Source organism: Chrysochloris asiatica, unplaced genomic scaffold (assembly GCF_000296735.1).
Source record: "Chrysochloris asiatica unplaced genomic scaffold, ChrAsi1.0 scaffold00007, whole genome shotgun sequence".
Lineage (NCBI taxonomy): Eukaryota > Metazoa > Chordata > Mammalia > Afrosoricida > Chrysochloridae > Chrysochloris > Chrysochloris asiatica.
Genome location: NW_006408525.1, coordinates 34,607,082 through 34,624,979, shown reverse-complemented (window position 1 = coordinate 34,624,979; position 17,898 = coordinate 34,607,082). Strand labels below are relative to the sequence as shown.

Sequence of the window (17,898 nt, the reverse complement as noted above, 5' to 3'; positions counted from 1 at the left end):
TAACATACAAAGGCAAGCAAATCAGATTAAGCTCGGATTTCTCAACAGAAACCATGCAGGCAAGAAGGCAATGGGGAGACATATATAAAACCCTGAAAGAAAAAACTGCCACCCATGAATCCTCTACACAGCAAAGCTGTCAATCAAATACGATGGTGTAATCAAAACATTCCAGGGCAAACAGAAGCTAAGGGATTTTGCCAAAGCCAATCCTGCTATAAAAAAACATCCTAAAGGAAGTTCTGTGGACTGAGAACCAACAAGAACAGACAACAACTACAGAATGACGTACATGGCAGTATCACCCTGAACTCAACTGAGAAATGGAAGAGTCAAGAACAGAATAAAATGATAAGAACAGAGGATCAGGAAAAACCCAAAACAAAAATGTCAGCATGACTGGCTACTACAAGAATAAGCAAGCTGTTCATCAGGAATACATCAAGGCTAGCAATCAAGTGCCTTCAGGATAAACTCCCCTCTAAGACTGAAACTCAAAGGGAATACACAAATAAGCATGTAAGCTTGCTGGTGACCACATTGGTCTACTGGTGAGTGGAAGAGGCAGAAAGGCATCAATGAAGAAATGGGCTGAGTTCAACCCCAGTCCATTGAATCCCGTTGACCTGGAGATGAGAGAGAGAAGAGGAAGGGCTGGTTGGCCCAAAGTGTGGTGAGACCTGAGGACACCTGAGCCCATGGACAAGGACTTAGCCACAGGGGGCTAGAGCTGAGAGTGAAGCATCCAGCTGATATGAAGTGAGGGGAGATGCACAAGAACACCCAAACTTGCAGACAGTACCCTTTTGACCTAGCCTCGATGGCTCAATAATCAGAACTCGACTAGAGGAAGACTGAAAAAAAAAAAAATTATTTATCTTTGGATAAAGGAAACAAGGGTAAATTGCTTCAATTTGATGAACCTGACCTATACTCAGAGCGGTGGTGGTAGCTGTGTGCCATGGAGTCAGTTCCGACTCATGACGACCCTATACAGGGTTTCCGAGGCTGTAAATCTTTACAGGAGCAGAACGTCTCATCTTTCTCCCACGGAATAGCTGGTAGTTTGGAACTGCTGACCTTGCGGTTCGTAGCCTGATTCATAACCACTATGCAAGCAGTAGTTACTCTAAATACCAACAGAGAGGGAAAGAGCCTTCACATCAAGTATCAATGCTATCTGCTCTGTACACAGGGTAGATAGGGAGGGGAAACTTAGACGTTGGCTACGTAAAATGAGGGGGCAAATAAAGGCACGAAGTGACTGGCTTACAAGGTTTCAAGAGGGAGTTTAATTTAAGAGTATGGGGGGAAAGAAAGAGTCCCCACTGAATAGCTGTCATCTTGTCTAGATGGGTCTGGTGAAAAGAGATGGGGATAAGACTCGTAAGATTCAACAGTGAATAATTGTTATCATGACTAATTGCGACTGTCACAATTGTAAAGGCAGAAGTTTTGTAACAAAAAAAGGAGAGTGGTTAATTTTACAGTCCAGAAACAGAGGACCCTAGGACCATCAAGAGGGAAGCACACAAGCAGAATGCAGGACCTTATCATTCAGAGAAGCAACAGCGCCAGAGAGGGAGGCAGAGATGGGGACACGGAGAAGGGGAGCGGCTGAGGACTCTAGATTCATGAAAAGAGAGGAACTGAGAGCTGGTGGCCAGGAGGCAGACTTGCAGAATGTGCCCTTTGGAGATGTAAATTATTATATATGCCTGAGTGGTTTTGTTTTTTTGTTTGTTTTTTAAAAAGCTAAAGTAGATAGAAATACTATTAACTGATGGTACATGGAGGGGATCATAATCATTGTAATGAAATAAGGTGTATGATTTGTTGAATGCAAAACTGATGATCTGCCCTTGTAAACTTTCACTCAATCCACAATAAAAACCTTAAATTAAAAAAAAGTTAAAAAAAAACACCAGCAACCATATTCACTCTGAGTTCTTAGGGCCAGAGCTGAGGTAACATCTGTAGAGATCCCAAGCCTCTTGATCTTTTCTTATAACCGTTTCAATGGCAGGAAATCTCTTGGATCTACCCAACTGGGGCTCACCCCCTTTTACTGTTACTCTCAGCATGGAAGGGGTTAAGAGTTGCCAAGAAAAGCTGGTCATAATGAGGTCAGGGTCTGTCTGTCAACATTCTTCTCCGAATCCCATTTAAGAGAAGGCTCCCAGAGAGTTCTCACAGCACTCGCCCCCACCTTGATCCTGTCCATCCCCAGCTCTATAGTTACAGTCCTCTTGCCTTTGGGGATTAGGTCTCTGTGTCCACTCTTTTTCTAAGAGACACTTCATCCGTTTTGGCAGACCAGCTTGGACACTTCTCCCAAGTTGGAGTTAGAGTCTTTTTCGCTTCCCTTAAATTCTGGACTGGCCTTATGTTTTGCTCTAATCAATAAAATGCTTAGCTTTTAAGAGATCTGGCTGCTTCTGCTTTTGATCTGGGAGATGCCAGCTGCCATTTAAGAAATCAGACTGCTCGAGACTGCCATATTCTGAGGAAGTCCAATTTAGACACATAGGCAAGTTATCTAGAGAAAGAAATGCTGGACAAACCCTGAGCTGTTTCAGCCATTCCAACCCAGGCATCTGGCATGTGAGTGAAGACACCAACTTGAACATTCTGGCCCCAGCACATGTCACATGGAGAAAAACTAAGGAATCCAATTAACGGACAGAACTAAGGCACCAAACAGATGGCCTCAGTTGAGCCATCCTGGACATCTCCTACTATTTGATCCACCCCAACAGAGGTCTCAGTTACTGGAGAGCAAGATCAGGCCATTTCCATGTGCACTGCTGAATTCCTGACACATGAAATCGCTGTTACTTCAGAGTTTTGGGGTGGTTTGTTATAGATAGTAAGTGGTAACAAAAGCACTGTCCTTGGATGAGGAGTCCTGATATGATGCTTTAGGGTAAGCACTGGACTGTTAACCACAAGGTCGGTGGTTCAAACCCACCAGCTGCTCCTCAGAAACCCTATACAGGGTCGCTATGAGTCATATGCCTCCTTGAGTCAAAGTTCATGCACAAGGGAGTGGGCCAGCTGTAATCAGGGTCGTCCCAGAGTGGGGGAAAGCTGGGTAGCTCATATAGTGCTTAAGCCCAGAACTGAGGTCTTCAGCCCTTGGTGGTCAACACGAAGAGACCCTCATTTGGTGGATAGGATTCTCCTGTCTGAAGCCAGTGGCCAAGCTGGAGCCAGGCCCAACTCTCTTGCCCCAAGCTCTGGCCCCCACATCCTTTCTCTACTACAATGGAGCCTCGACTTGGCTCACCTCCTTACCCATTAGGCTCATTATAAGGTTCCTGGCTCCAGCCTGGACATACCTGAAGTCCTTGCCGTTGTAGAAGTCCCAGGCTGAAGCATGACATACCACCTCTCGCCCATCTGTTGGTTTCTCCAGCATCGACTTGTTCCAGAACTCTGGGGGCACAGGCAGCAGCCCCAGGGAGATGAAGAAATTGTTGGCTTCCTCAAACATCCTTTTGGGTGTCCAGCCCTACAAGCAGAGGGTGTGTTGCCAATATTGAGGGCCATGGGGATAGAGTGTACCTTAGAGAGGAGAACAGCTGCTGCGGGAGGACCCGGGGGTAGGGGGCGGACTCCTGAATCAGAGAAGCCTCTCCCACCCAGGCAGGGGCCTCCCCTCCCCAGTGCTCTGGGTGTCTATGGAGGAATAAAAGAGTGGGAGGAGAGGGCCCTGGGCACGGACCTGCTTTATCATGGCCTCGGTGACATCCAACTTGGGGGCTGAAGGGAAGGGTACTACCAAATCGTAGATGTTGGACCAGCTCTGGGCCCACATGTTCCCTGGAAGCAGGTGGGAGAGAGGAGACACAGATGTTGTTAGACTCACCACCACCATGCAGGAAAAAGAACCTATCCTGCTAATCATAATTGTGTCTTTTATCACGTGTGCTGGTGGTGGAGCGCCATGGAGTCAGTTCCGACTCATAGCAACCCTGTATAAGGCTTCTGAGGTTGTAAATCTTCATGGGAGCAGAAATCCTCATCTTTTTTCTACGGAGCTGCTGGTGGATTCAAACTGCTGACCTTGCAGTTAGCAGCCCAATACATAACCCACTACACTACCAGAGTTCCTTAAGTTCAGCATCTGCTGTTTGCAAATTATGCTAAGCATTAGGCAAACATTATCAATCCACATGTAAGATCTGCAATGCCAGTCATTGCATTGGCTAACAGATGAGGACCTTGTGGGTCATCAGAGAATCAAGGTGGTCTTCACTATACTTGAAGCAGTGAAGGCCAATGGGACTAGTATCTGTTTACAAGGAAGCTCTGGTCCCTGGAACATCCATACATGTGCGATCACCTCTTAATGAACATTGCATCAGCATATGTGTAGATTAATGAATAATCCTCACTGCAACCAGATACTGCCATGGTTCTTACTGTGCAGCAGAGGAAACTGAGGCTTGGAGAATTACATAACTGGCCCATGGGCCTAAGGCTCCGAATGGATGGGGCTTGGAAGGCAGGCAAGTGTCTGCCTCTAGAACCTGTGGTCTTGACCAGCCACTCTGTCCTCTCTGTATGCCCCAAGGTTGGTTAATGCAGGTCGCCTGTCAGTGACTCTGGCAAGAATCACTGGTGTCCTTCCTTCAGGAGGAAAAGAGAGCCCAGTTCTCCAGGACTGGAGAAAATGAAGACTACAAAAAACACATAGAAGGATTCAGAAACGTATTTGAAGCAGAGACTCTTTACTAGTCAAGGGAAATTAAACATGAACTGACATCAGGTTGGAGTCTCAAGGTGAAGACGGTGAGAGTGAGTAAGTAGAGAGAGAATAAGCATGTGAATGACCAGTGAGCAACCAGTCCTCTTTTACTGATCACTAGGGGGCAGAATTCTAACTTCAGTTCTACTCCTGCTTTCAGGGTCTCCTGGGTATGTTGCTCCCCTTCTTGGGGGTCTTTGTTTCTCAATCATTAAGCTAATATCCCCTCTGATGTTCTTCAGTCCTATTAGAGAAGGACCACGGAGGGCTGGTCTTGGGCTTCAAAAACTCTCTGGTCTGAGCAGAAAGCTAGACACAAAGTTGGAGCATTTGTCCCTGGGATCTCCCTATGATCTAGAAATGATCTGTGACCCATGTGGGCTCTATGCTCCCAGTATTGGGGGTGTGGTAACCCCCTGGAAAGTTTTCCCCATGGCTCAACAGGGACAGAAAACTGGTAGCCTGTACTTTGTCCAGTCCCTCACCTAGCAGATGTGCAGGAATGGGTCCCTCCAGGTTGATGTTCTCGGGCCCATAGTGGCGGTGCAGGGCGCGGCGCACGTAGGCATGCAGGTTCAAGTAGAGTGGCTGAAGCTCCTTGAAGAGCCGCTCCAGGTCGTGTTCCAGCGATGGTGTCTCGTACATGGCTCTCCACGAGTCCCCTGTGTCTTCATAGCCTGTAGAGGACACAGCCAGGCTCTGGGAACACTAGGCTGCCTCCTCAGGACCTACCTCTCCCCAGTGTTAGGGTCTCAGAGGGACCAGGGACCAGAGAGCAGGTGGTCATGGCAGGAAGAACTCACCGTTGAGCCTTGCAGCCTTGTTGCTGAGTTCCACGTATTTGGGGAAAAAATTGAGGATGGCTCGTCCTACCTTGTCTCGCCAGCCCTCCCACGCCCACAAAAGCTCTTTGTAGTCCCGGGATGTGGCCATCAAAGTTGTCAGATCTGGTGGCAGAAGGACATCGAAGGGCTTGAGTCCTCAAGCCTTTGGTGGTCTCCCACCTCCTCACAAGGTGAACCCAGCTGGGGTTCCAGTTGTTTTTCAGAACTTCAGAGCTGGACTAAACCTGGTGGTTCAGCTGGAAGTATCTGTACATCTACTGAAACGGGAGAAAGGACGGGTGTGACACTTGCTGGGGGCTTAGGCAGGCCAGGCTTGGGACTGGGGGTTGTCCACACATGCTCTCAGGTGGCCATAAGGATTTCAACAACCTGTCAGTCATGTGCTGTCCCTATTCCACATGAGCAATGTGGTAGCATGGCTGGGTCCCCCAATGAGGAAGGTGCAGGGCTGGGGTGCTTCCTGACTTGCTCATTCCTGCTCACCACCCTCTGCCCCTGAGGGGAGAAGGCATGGAAGCCAAACACCCCAAGTTCTTTGTCTGGTCCTGTGACTAATAGACAATATTCTCATGGACAGATCACTGAGCTGCTCTCTCCGTCTTTAAGATGGGGATGATATGAACCCTCCCAAGGTCCCTGGGTACCACAAATGATTTACATGCAACAGGAAGCTAAAGGCTGGCAGTTTAAACCCACTGATACCACAGAAGTAAAGACCTGCCTATCTGCTTCTATAAAAAAAATCCTAGGGGGCAGTTCTACTTTGCAACACAAGGTCTCCATGAGTTAGAATGAACTCGTGGGCAACACCCACCGAGACTACCATCAGCCCTCACAGAAAGCGCAGCTCAAATTGGAGTATGAGGTCCCTGAGCAGGGATGTACTTGGTTCATCTCTTTGTCAGCCACCCCCTCCCCCAGGTCCAGGGCATCCACAAATTGGTCTTGAACTGGATTGAATGAAAGAACAGTTGTGGAAACTGTGAAAATATAAAGAACCAAGTATTCTCAGGAAGCTAGAAGCTCTGGGTTCGTGGCCTTCTGGAGCTAAAACCTGGGAACAAAGCTCGAGTGATGATCACCTGAGACCTGGATGTCAAGTCTGAAGCGTCTCACAGACATAGGGGTGGCTTCCCTTTGTCCTGGCCCTGCCCAAGCCTGAAGAACGCAGAAAGCATTCGGTGCTCTCCAAATCCTCGCTATTGGATTTGTCTCGGACTCTTATCTTAGTTTGGAACATGCTGTAAAACAACTATTCATTTTTCACTGAGAAAGTAAAATCAGATTCATTTTGTCTTGAAGGAATCAAGTTTGAGGATTTCACATCTGTCCTCTAGTGATAAGAGTTTTTAGTTTTTGTGGATGCTTCATATTACTACATGGCAGTGACCTGGTGAGCTGGCCCTGGATTAAGGAGCTGGCCAGTGGGGGAGTGGACACCATACTTCTTTCAACGCTCTTCTCTGTAAGCTCACGCACACACACACACACATCCTCATCTCCCCAACTTGCGTGCTTGTCCACATACACAACAACCTCCAGACTCAACCCCTGTCTGGGAAAACGGCTTCTCTTGTCTGTTTATTTTCCATTTCCCTTCCTATTGGCATTGTTTGAATGTGGGAGTTGGATGGGGAGCCAGGAAGAGACCATTTCTGGCTAGAGATTCCTGCAGAGGGAATGTTTACATCTCTAGCTCCCCTGACCTTGGAAAGGGTGGGGCCGGACAGAGTAGGGATGAGTCCGTGTGTAGGGAATTGACTGTGGAGGGCTCTTTCAAAGGGAAGAAGGTTGGAAGGACTGACCAGTGTGGAAGGAGAGGGTATGGAAGGAGTGGAGTGGGAATATAGCATGGACTAAGGAGTGTGAGTCTGCGCTTCTACCAGCCGTGTGTCCTGTCTGGGGTGAGGGTGGGGTCGTAGAGAACCAGAGCAAGTGAGGAAGATAATAGGAAGGAAGGTGACGGGAACATGTGTGGCGCTCATTACTTGGATGTCCAAGTACCTGAAGTTAGTCCATGGCTCTGAGGTGCAGAGTGTGGAGAACCTTCTTCTGGACCAAAGGAGGGGTCCGTGCACTGAAGCAAAGGGGTGTAGGCTAGCTGCTGATCACTGGCAGAGAGGAGTGTGAAGGAGCTGGGCCTGTCTATCCTACCAGTGAGGAAGACTCACCTGCCAGCACCCCAATGCTCTGCACCCCAACCCCCAGTCTCTCTCATCCTCCAGGTGTGCTCACCAGGTTCGAGCTGTAGACAAGTGCCATTCAGGTGGCAGACAGAGGCCACGCTGTACGTGGTCTCCATGTCCAGCAGGATTTTGTTGTACTGCAGAGAAGAAGGGAGGTGGTGAGCTGGAGTACTGGGTTCCCGGCCCCTCTGCTCTCCACTCCGCTTCAGCCCAACCCCCCACCCCACCCCCTGCTTCAGGCTAGAAGAACTGGAGGATGGAGTGGCTGGGGAGCATGCTCCCCCAAATGTTGCCTTTGCAGTAATTCTGTAGATGTGTGTCGGCTTGGTCTATAAATCAAGGAAGTGTGCCTGGCTCACTCCCCTAAGCTAAGTCCGGACTCTGACTTTGTATCCTCCAACCCACGCACCGCCCCCCTATCCCATACCTGCTCCAGTTCCTCCGTAGGCAGCGCTGCCCGCTCCAAGTCTTGAACTTTCTTTATGATACGCTTGATGGAGGCATTCTGGAAGTGGGTCACATCAAACTGCCTGGCTTGGGTGCCATACTTCAGGGTTTGGTTTGCCAATTGCATGTTCTTTTGCAGCTGAGGACACAGGATAATGGTGTCATGGGGCTAGCAGCTATGCAGAGACCTCTGAGCAGGAGGCATTACCCAAGGGGGCAGGGGTGGGGTGAGGGGGACACTTTGCAAATGACTGCCCTTGCCTACAAGACTCTTTTCAGCCTAAAGTGTGTGATAACATTCCAGGGCAGTAAGTGCCCTCAACAGGTGCCAACTCTCAACAGAGACACATCCTGGCAGGCTGAAGAAGGGAAAACCAATTGTACATTAGGATGAGCTTGGGGTCTTATCTGTGGTATAGAATAAGAGCATCCATTTGCCAGGCTATTGAGGAATAAATGAGGAACAGAGCCCAGGATGCAGGTCTGTTTATTCTCTGTGGCTGGTCTACAGCTCACCTAGGTATCACCTGTGCTCAACCAAACAGGTGGGGAAGGAGGGTAGAGGGGCAACATGGATGGTCCTTGCTATGGGTGCAAACAACCTTTTAATCTTTTAGAAAATGACTTTAGCATTACAGTTATTTATGGATACAGATCATTCCCTTTACTAACAAGAGATTAGTAGTGACAGAAGTTATTTATTGTGCATGCCCACAAATATGACCTTGAGTATTGTTTTAAATATTCCATTTGGATTTTTCACAAATTCCAACAGTCATCCCCACCTCCCACTTCTATAACCTTGATTTCTCTCTGAGGTGACATCAGGTAGAAATAGGAGGATGCTCTCAGCCCAGGTTCTTTCCTGATTTGGAGGTGTGGTCCCTGGGGTGTGTGTGTGTGTTTGTCTGTCGGTGTGTGTGTGTCTAGAAATGACTCCCACCAGAATCTTGCTGGCCTCTGTGGTGATGTTGGTGTTGTAGTTCCAGCTGGCCTCTGCGTTTTCATTCCACATAACCTGGGCTGCCTTGTCATATTCCTCCACAAATTTCTGGGCCTCAGTTTCGTCTGTCACCAGGTCTATGGGACAGAGTGAAGGGAGATAGACAAGTCTCTCCTCCCCCCTTCTGCCCACCACCTCTTCATGGGAGCCCTCTTGCCCCCCAGCCTTTCCCACTTATTCCTTCCCAGCCCTGCCCCTCCCCCAGCCCATTGATCCCACTTGTGATCTTGGTTGTTAGACTGGCTGTGACCGGGCTGGCTGAGGCCGGGCTGGCTGTGGTTGGGTTGACTGTGACCGAGTTAGTAGTGGCCAGGCTAGTTGCTGTCCAGCTGGGTGTCACCTGGCTGAGGACCAGCAGGGGGTGCCCACAGCAGAGCAGTAGGAGGAGGAGGCTGGGCAGTCTCAGAGGAGCCCAACCTTGGCCCATGGCTGCAGGGCTCTGCACTAGCCACTAGCCTCTGACCAATAAGAATGGAACCTGAAGTATGACCTCATAGAGACAAGTGCCAGTCAACTTACCCCCTGGGGGCCCTCAGATCTGGGCACATCCCCTGGAGGATGCTGGGGAGAGGCGTGACCAAGCCCACCCCAGGGCCTTGCTTATGGGCCAAGGGGCTGCTTGGGTCTGGCTGGGAGGAGCTGACTCTGGGGACTCCCCTTAGCACCCACGCCATCTCAGCCCAGGCTTTACCAATGCCCTCTGGGTAATTGTTGGGCACCGGCGGGCGCCACTGATATTCTGGCCAGCCCAGGACCTCGCCATTTCGCTGGTTCTGCTCCTGCAGCCATTGGCTGACTGGTTGGAAGTAGTCAAGCAGTGGCTGGGCGTCCAGTGTATCTGTGCCAATCATGTCCTTCAGCAGCTCCTGCCAAGGCCTTGAGGAGCCCGCCTGAAGCAGCTTTCTGGGGCAGAGAGGGTGCCGTGGGCATGGGGGGCTCAGGCTGCAGTCTGCTACTGGCTCCAGACCACCTGCCCCTCTTTGGCCACTGTGTCCTCCCTTGCCCCCCAACTGAAGGACAAGAATCACAGCAGTAACACTGCAGGGTCTAGGAGCTCTGGGAAGCTGGCAGGGGACTTCCGTACTTCCCTGTGCCAGTCAGGGGCCCACTTGCGAAACACTTGATGAGAGGAAGGAAGGAAGCAGGGACGGGATGCCCTGCATCAGCCCAGACCTGTGAAGTCCAACCCAGGACAGCCAGCTACTTTCAGACCCACCCTCTGTCCACATCCCCTTCTTCCCTACCCCCCTTCCCACCACACACCGGAGCTTGTCCCCTGCTTGGGTAGACTGGTAGATGTCACAGCGGTGCAGTGGGCCCTGGTGGGCTGCCTCCTTGCACAGGGCCTGATGGAACTGGAACTGCAGGACAAAACTCACAAAGTACCTGCAGGCACAAGGTGAGCATTAGGAAGTGTACAGCCAGCCTCCATCCAGCTTCCCACAAGGCAAAGGTGGACCAAGGGCTGTGCTGGAAAAACCAAGCCTGACTCAGAACAGAGGACTGCCGGTCCCTCTGATTCAAGACCCTTAGTGGGGGTGGGGGTGGTCAGGAAGAACATGGGGACAAGTCATGCAAAGGGGCCACAGAAGGAGGAGGACTGAGAGTGTGATGGAGTTGCAGGGAGGCAACAGTACCTGATGTATGGTGTCATATTAGGGACATGAAACTTAGCTCCGGCATCAAAGTGGGTTTCGTTTCGGACAACTGGAGGGCAGATTCCCTGATACTTGGTTCTAGAAGAAGATAGTTAAATTGTCATAAGACGGAGCGGTCACACGAAGGCTGGTAGATTTCAGTTTTCCAGAAAAGGCTACTAGGCAGTATTCTTACCCAGCCATCCCTTCCCCACCCTGGTGAATTATGGAAGACTTCCTGGAGGAGTTTTATGCAGGAAAGAACATGGTGGGTGTAAGGAGGAAATCTGTGTCCTTAGAGAGGGGCTGACCGGGGCAGGAGCTCCTGGCTGTCTAGGAAATGGGAGGGCCAGAAGGGTCTGGTCTCTCTGAACTTACCGGAGATACCACCAGTCAAAGTTGTAGCGGGAAGGGGAGGTGCGTCCACTAAAGACCCCCCAGCGCCACTGGTCCACCAAGTAGCCAAAGGGCAGGAAGGCAATTTTTTCCAGTGCCATCTTTAGCAGGTAATTGATGTCGCTTTCTGCCGGGAGATGAGAAGAGAGAGATCTGAGAGGAGGAGTCCAGCCAGGAGAGGGTGGGCTGGGCCCAGCTTGGGACAGGATCATTGAGAGTGTTCAGGTGGGGTTCAGGGAGAGCTGGGAGGCTCTGGGTGAACCCGACCCTGCCTGAGCTGGGGCAGATGTGAGTGGGGAGTGGCTGAGGTTTAGGTGGGGCAAGGCTGGATCACTCCCCATTCCTACCCATGTCATCGGTGACTTGGTCCAGCAGGCCAATTTTGTGCAAGTGGGCAGGCGTGGAGACCGAGAGCGCCAGCACATCCCCGATGGCCTCGTGGAAACCCGGGTTGGCACCTTGGCGCAGGGACACAGGCTGGTCCTTGTACTGCAGATAGTACTGAACATGACCCATCTCGTGGTGCACCGTGGACAGCTGGTCCATTGTGACCCGTGTGCACTGCTTGATCCTGGGTGGGGAGGGGTGAGCATGAGGGGGAAGGACCAGAGCTGTGGTGGGAGCCTGGCGCCTGAGGGGTTAAGATCAAGGGCCCTGCCCTGGGGCTCAGAGGAGCTTCTGGAAGCATCTTGGCCCCTCCTAGCACTAGCATGCAGGCCCTTTCCCTAACTCCCTAAGGCATCCAGCTGACTACTTGTCAAGGCTGCTGGGGGTACAAACAACGGCCTAAAGGGTCTTGTCCACCTCCACACCCAAGACAGAGGCTGGGAGGGGACAGACCTGGGTGCCCAGGCTGCCCTGCCCCTCCCATGTCAGGACCTGAAATCCTTCCTGTTGTAGAAGTCCCAGGCAGACGCATGGCACACCACCTCCCGCCCATCGCTTGGTTTCTCCAGCATTGACTCTGCCCAGAACTCAGGAGGCATGGGCAGGAGCCCCAGGGAGGTGAAGAACTCCTCTGCCACTCGGAACATGTGTGTTGCGTTCCAGCCCTGTGTGCGGGGGGGGGGGGGGGGGGAGGACCCCGGGGGGAAGGGAGGTAGACAAGTCAGGGGCCAGCTGCCAGGAGCCCAATCTGGTTGCCTAGGGAGGTCTGGGCCCCCCCACCCCCCATCAGTGTCCTGCCTGTGAAGGACACTGTGGCCTCCCTCTCCAGAGGTAGGGTCTTGAATTGACCATAGATGGACGTGGATGCTGCTCACTTCTCCACCCCACAGAAAGGAATGCTCCGAGGCCTCTACCAACCCCTTTGTCCTCACATGACCCAATCTCACTCCTTTTTCTGTCCTGACTCCCTCTTGTCCCTGCCTCAGGTCTGACTCAGACCTTACCTTCTGGACCATAGTATTTGTAACATCCAGGTTGGGCTTGTCTGGGAAAGGCACTACCATGTCGTAGATGTTTTCCCAGCTCTGGGCCCACATGTCTCCTAGACAGACGAGGGAAACCAGTCAGCTTGGCCCCAATACCCTGAGCCCCACCACCTGGACTCTGGGGCAGGAGTCTCACACTGCCCCCCCCCTTGAGTGCTCCGAGGCCCTTGGGGCTAGTGGATCCACTAGAAAGCCCAGCTAATGCTGCTGGGGTTCTGTCTGACTGTGTGCCATCCCTACTTCCCACCCCTGAGGGCCACAGACATCTTTGGGTATTCTCCGCTGGACATGGAGTCTGCAGCTTCATTAAAACCCTGGTTTTGCTTTTCACTAGCTCTCAGACCTCTACCAACTCACCCGCACACGCACACCCTAAGCATCGTGTTGAACTAATAGTGAGTGATGAAAGGGATCGTGTGCCTCACAGTGCTGTGGGGATGTGTTCGGCATGGTGTGAGACATGATGAGGATGGTGACCCACCATCCCTACCCTGGGTGTTGTCCTGGGCTCAAGCTTCCCCAGGACAAGCCTGGAGACAAGACCAGGTACTTACCCAGCAGGTGAGCTGGGATGGGTCCCCTGAGGTTGATGAACTTGTCTCCGTATTGGCGGTACAGCGCTCGGCGGACGTAGGCATGGAGGTTCAGGTAGAGGGGTTCTAACTGATGGTAGAGGCGTTCCAGATCCTCCACAAAAGTGGGTGACTCGTACCAGGAGCGCCAGTAGGCCCCCGTGTCTGGGAAGCCTAGCAGGGGGAGGCAGGCAGGGGACTCAGTTGAGGCTCCAGGCTTTGGCACCTCCTTTGCCACGCTCCTGGCTCCAGACCTGTCTGTCTGCCGACTATTCTACCATATACTGGGGCTGCTTCAAGTTCCAGCTAAATAGATCCTGGAGAACACAAGAGGTCAAGTGAAGGAAGGTCCTGGGCTTGGGGAGCAGGGCCAGGAGTGCCAGGCAGCAGAGGGTGATGTGGGGGGCAGGCTAGCAGCATGTGGCAAGCCGACTGTGTTCCAGTCCAATTCCATATCCACTGTCTGTGTGGCCTTGGGAAGCTTCCTAACGTCTCTGGCCAGGATGTGGAACTTAGTATAAGAGCTGCTCTGGGCATTGTGGCTCAGTGGAGACAACAGGTTGGGGAGGGCATGTTGCTCCTGGACCAGGAGAGGCATGCTTACCATCCTGCTTGTATGCCTCATTGCTGAGGGCAGTGACGTCCTGGTACAGAGGTTTCAGTGGGATGCCCGCTGCGTCATGCCAGCCCTCCCAGGCAAACAATAGCATGGAGTAGCTCCGTGAGGAGGCCAGGATGTGAGTGAGCTCTAAGACACAGTCAGGCAGGGCTAGTTAGGAGACTTCCACATGGAACTCTACGACACCTTCTTAGCCATCACAGAGTACCACACTTGTCCAACCCATTTCAACCAGCATCCTCAATGCCATATCCTCAAAGCCAAGGGCAGCCTACAAGCTGGTGGGACAGGCTGGGGACTACACAAAACAAGTACCCAGGAAGAGTCCCTGTCCTAGGGAGATGATGATCTATGGTGGTTGACACAGGAAGAAGACATCCCCCAAACCCAGACCCCTTGTGGCTAACTGCATAGAATGGATGATCTCAGCACTGCCTAGTAAATGGGGTTGAGGGGGAGCAGGAGGGTATAAGGAAAGAGCACGTGGGATCTAAGACCAATGGAAAACTCCTGGGGAGAAGGGGAAAGGCTCTGGGCCATTAGGAGGAAGGACTTGTGATGGCAAAGGTCAAAGCACACACAGGGGGAGGGCTCTCGGTTTCTTGAAGTCAGTTCGTCAAGGCAAGTATGGGTATAGAACAAATGTCTGTAGCCTGCCCCCATTGGAGGCCAGTGACTTTGGGGTTTGCCCATTCTCTTCTCAGGGCTCCTAACAAAATGCTGGCCTCTTGGGTGCAGCAGGGTGATCTGGAAGGACTGGGAACCTCAGCAGAGAGAGGGACAGGACCGTACCTGGGTCCAGGGGCCAGCAGGTGGCAGTCTTGTTGGGGAAGCAGACCTTGGCCGTGGAGTAAATCCTGCTCATGTTACTTATTAGAGAGTTGTACTGGTGAGTCAGAGTTGAAAACAGGTTAGTGATGAACAGTCCTCCAGAGACCTCTGGCCACCCCCTTCTCTTTTTACTAGAAGGAAAAGATCTCTAGAAGGGAGGTGACTTGGACAACATCTTAGTTGCCACCTTGCAGTGAGGGTAATTTCCTCTCATTCTCTGGCCTTGGTGCCTCCCCCAGTCCTTCTTGACCTTTCTAAGGACAACCATCCACCAAATTGGCCTCTGGAGAAATTCTGAAGTCCACTGTTTCATCTATAATTGTGCTTTCTTCTCTACAATATGAAGGAGCTATGGTGGTGTAGTGGGTTACACGTTGGACTGCTTAACTGTGAGTTCAGCAGTTCAAATCCACCAGCCACTACTTGGGAGAAAAATGAGTCTTTCTGCTCCTGTAAAGATGAACAGCCTCAGAAACCCTATACAGGTTCGCTATGAGTGGCAATCTGGTGTGGCGCTGTGGTTTAATGTGCTGGACTGCAAAATCAGTTTGAACCACAAGATCGGTGGTTCAAGCTCACCAGCCACTTCTTGGAAACCCTATACAGGGACGCTTTGGGTCAGAACCTACTCTACAGCACTTAACAACAACAACCAGTGGGAACAGACTTTTTGGCACACTACCTCCACCACCACCACCACTGCTCCACAATATGATTATTTGCTCATGGAAAAGTATGCACAGGAAGTCATTTACATCTAGGGACCCTTTCCTTGCCAGGCTGCATTCCCCACTCCCAGCAGGAAGACAGGTGAGAGAGGCAGTCTTTCCTATCAGCTCTGCCACACCCCTCAGACCCAGTGGGCCCACCTGCTGCCTCTTGGCCAGAGCCAGGTTGGCAGTGCCCAGGATTCGCACAGAGCTGATGACCCTGCGAAGCTGCGGGTCGGTGAAATTCTGCCAGATGTTGTCATATAGTTCCTTGGCTTTGTGGCCCCAAGCTTCATCGAAATCCTGGCTGATCAGGGCTGTCTCCTCCTGTGGGCGCCAGAAGGATACGGAGACACAGGGAGCTCATGGGGGGCCATGCGGAGGCCACCCAGCTGGGGGAGGGGAGAAAGGTCAAGGGTATCCAGACCTCTGCCCTTGGAAATGGGGCTTCTGGGGCTTGGGAAGCAGCACCTCTCTAGAGTCAGTCCTTCAGGTCAGGACTTGGGGGCTCTGGCTCAGGGGAGCATTGGAGGGAAATGTGGGCCAGAAGGGAGGCAGAGCCAGGTGAGGGGAAAAAGATGAGTAGAAATGTTCGGAGGAGAGAGGGCAGCTGTCAAAAGAAGGGCTGAGGACTCCTGGACACACAGGCGCCCTCAGCGAAGGTTGCCGCTGACCTAGCCCCGTGTCACCCCTGGGATCTGTTATCTGGGGGACCAGAGGAGCGAGCTTCCCTATAATTCATGACTTTAATGCCTAGCACCATGCTGACACCCACCGCCGGTCTAATCCGAAGGGGAAGGGCATGGGTGTGGACAGGTGCGGGTCCCACGGATGGGGGCCGGGGGCGCGTTCCCGCTGGAGACTCCCCGCCCTCCCCACGTCCCACTGCAGGCCTGTGATTGGCCGCCCGAGTCCCGCCCCCGTGCCCCGGACCCCGGCACCCACCTGGCGCTGCGCATTCTCCGCTGTGATATTGGTGTCGTGCGCCCAGTTGGCGACCGTGTTCAGGAACCACACCTGCTCGGCGCTCGAGTTGAAGCTCTGCGCGAATTGCTGTGCCCCGGCCTCGTCTCTGGAAAAGTTTCCCGGCTGCAGCGCGGGGTCGAGCGCCAGGGTGGCGGGAGGCGGCGGCGGTAGCAGCAGCAGCAGCATTAACGGCAGCAGAGACGGCCCAGAGCGGCCCGACGCGGCCCCCATGGCGCGGATCGGGTGCGGGCGCGGCGAGGTGCGTGGCTGTTGCAGCCCCTGCTCCGCGCGCTGCCTGCGGGTTATAAAACCCGGCCGCGACACACCCCCTCTCCGCCGCCGCGCTTCCTCCGGGTTCCAAAGTACCCGGGCCGCGCGGCCTAACCGAGCGGGGCGTGGACCCGGCTTCCTGGCCCGCCCCGGGCAGGGGCGCGGGTCCGGGGAGGGGCCGCAAGGCTCGGGAGCTGTGCCCGGGGCGGCGGGCTGGAGCGTAGGTCAGGGTCTCTTAGAGGACGCCAAGCCGAGGGACTCTGCCCCTGCCTTCCCGGAGCGCACGGGACTCTGGCTCTCCACCTTCCCGGCCTCCCCTTACGCCTGTTTGGGTTCGGACTGATGAGGGGGGCTGGAGAGTGTCAGTCAGCGTTGGGAGTGCGGCAGGGAGAGGGTTAATGAATCGTTCCAGGTTCAGCTCCCTCACGGGTGGGTGGTGTGTGTGGCCTGCACGGGCGGGGAGGGGGGGGCGCGGGAAGCGGGAGTCCAGGCCTCAGGGCCCGTGCCTAGGAGAGGGACTGCCTGACACCCTGAGCAGCCCTGTCACCTGGTGGGGGCGGGGGGCGGGGAGGTGTCTCCTGACAGAGGCAAAATAAGGAGGGGCTGGCCTGGGGGGTGAGAGGGATCAGAGAGAGACCTAGGAGAGCAGGCGCACTCACTCGCCCTCCTCCCACGTGGAAACAGGGGTTGTCAGTAGCTGCTAAAGAAACCATCTCACATTATCCCAACAGAGTCATAACCTCAGACTGGTAGAATGTGAGGCTGCATAGAGCCCTGGGAGGTCACACCAACCCCTTGTTCTTAGAGATGAAGAAATTAAGATTAGCGTAGTGGTTACGAATTGGGCTGCGAACCTTAAGGTCAGCGGTTCGAAACTACCAGCCGCTCCGCGGGAGAAAGATAAGGCTTTCTGCTCCCATAAAGATTTACAGCCTTGGAAACCCTGTACAGGGTCACTATGGGTCAGAACCGACTCCATGGCACTTAACAACAACAACAACAAGGCACTGCTAATAGCTGTGGGTTTTTTTTCAGGGATGATAAAAAACATTCAGAAAAAATAGGATAGTGGTGTATGAATTCATAAATGTATTAAAACACACTCAATGATATACTTTAAAAGTGTGAAATTTATAGTATGCAAATTATGTTTTACTAAAGGTTGCTGCTTAAAGAAATATGCACCAAACCATTAATTCCATCATTCTATGCTCATTGGAGTCCTGGTAT

General features: G+C 52.6%; 1 protein-coding gene across 3 annotated transcripts in view; it reads right to left on the bottom strand.

Annotated features, from left to right (window-relative positions):
• ACE (angiotensin I converting enzyme) overlaps window positions 1–16,639 on the bottom strand; it is a 22,235-nt gene extending 5,596 nt beyond the window's left edge. For 2 of the 3 annotated variants that reach the window (XM_006833561.1, XM_006833562.1), the window contains exons 1-8: window positions 9,475–9,661; window positions 9,175–9,311; window positions 8,212–8,370; window positions 7,834–7,921; window positions 5,557–5,700; window positions 5,239–5,430; window positions 3,728–3,825; window positions 3,342–3,514 (exon numbers count right to left, since the gene is read on the bottom strand). In XM_006833561.1, the coding sequence (XP_006833624.1) occupies window positions 3,342–3,514; window positions 3,728–3,825; window positions 5,239–5,430; window positions 5,557–5,700; window positions 7,834–7,921; window positions 8,212–8,370; window positions 9,175–9,311; window positions 9,475–9,661 (1,178 nt within the window). Of the gene's footprint in view, window positions 1–3,341; window positions 3,515–3,727; window positions 3,826–5,238; window positions 5,431–5,556; window positions 5,701–7,833; window positions 7,922–8,211; window positions 8,371–9,174; window positions 9,312–9,474; window positions 9,662–9,925; window positions 10,138–10,497; window positions 10,621–10,871; window positions 10,971–11,249; window positions 11,395–11,614; window positions 11,839–12,146; window positions 12,320–12,658; window positions 12,757–13,254; window positions 13,447–13,876; window positions 14,021–14,683; window positions 14,778–15,591; window positions 15,760–16,377 lie in introns of those variants that run through there. The other variant, XM_006833560.1, reaches the window with a different exon arrangement.
• Window positions 16,640–17,898: the final 1,259 nt, after the last annotated feature.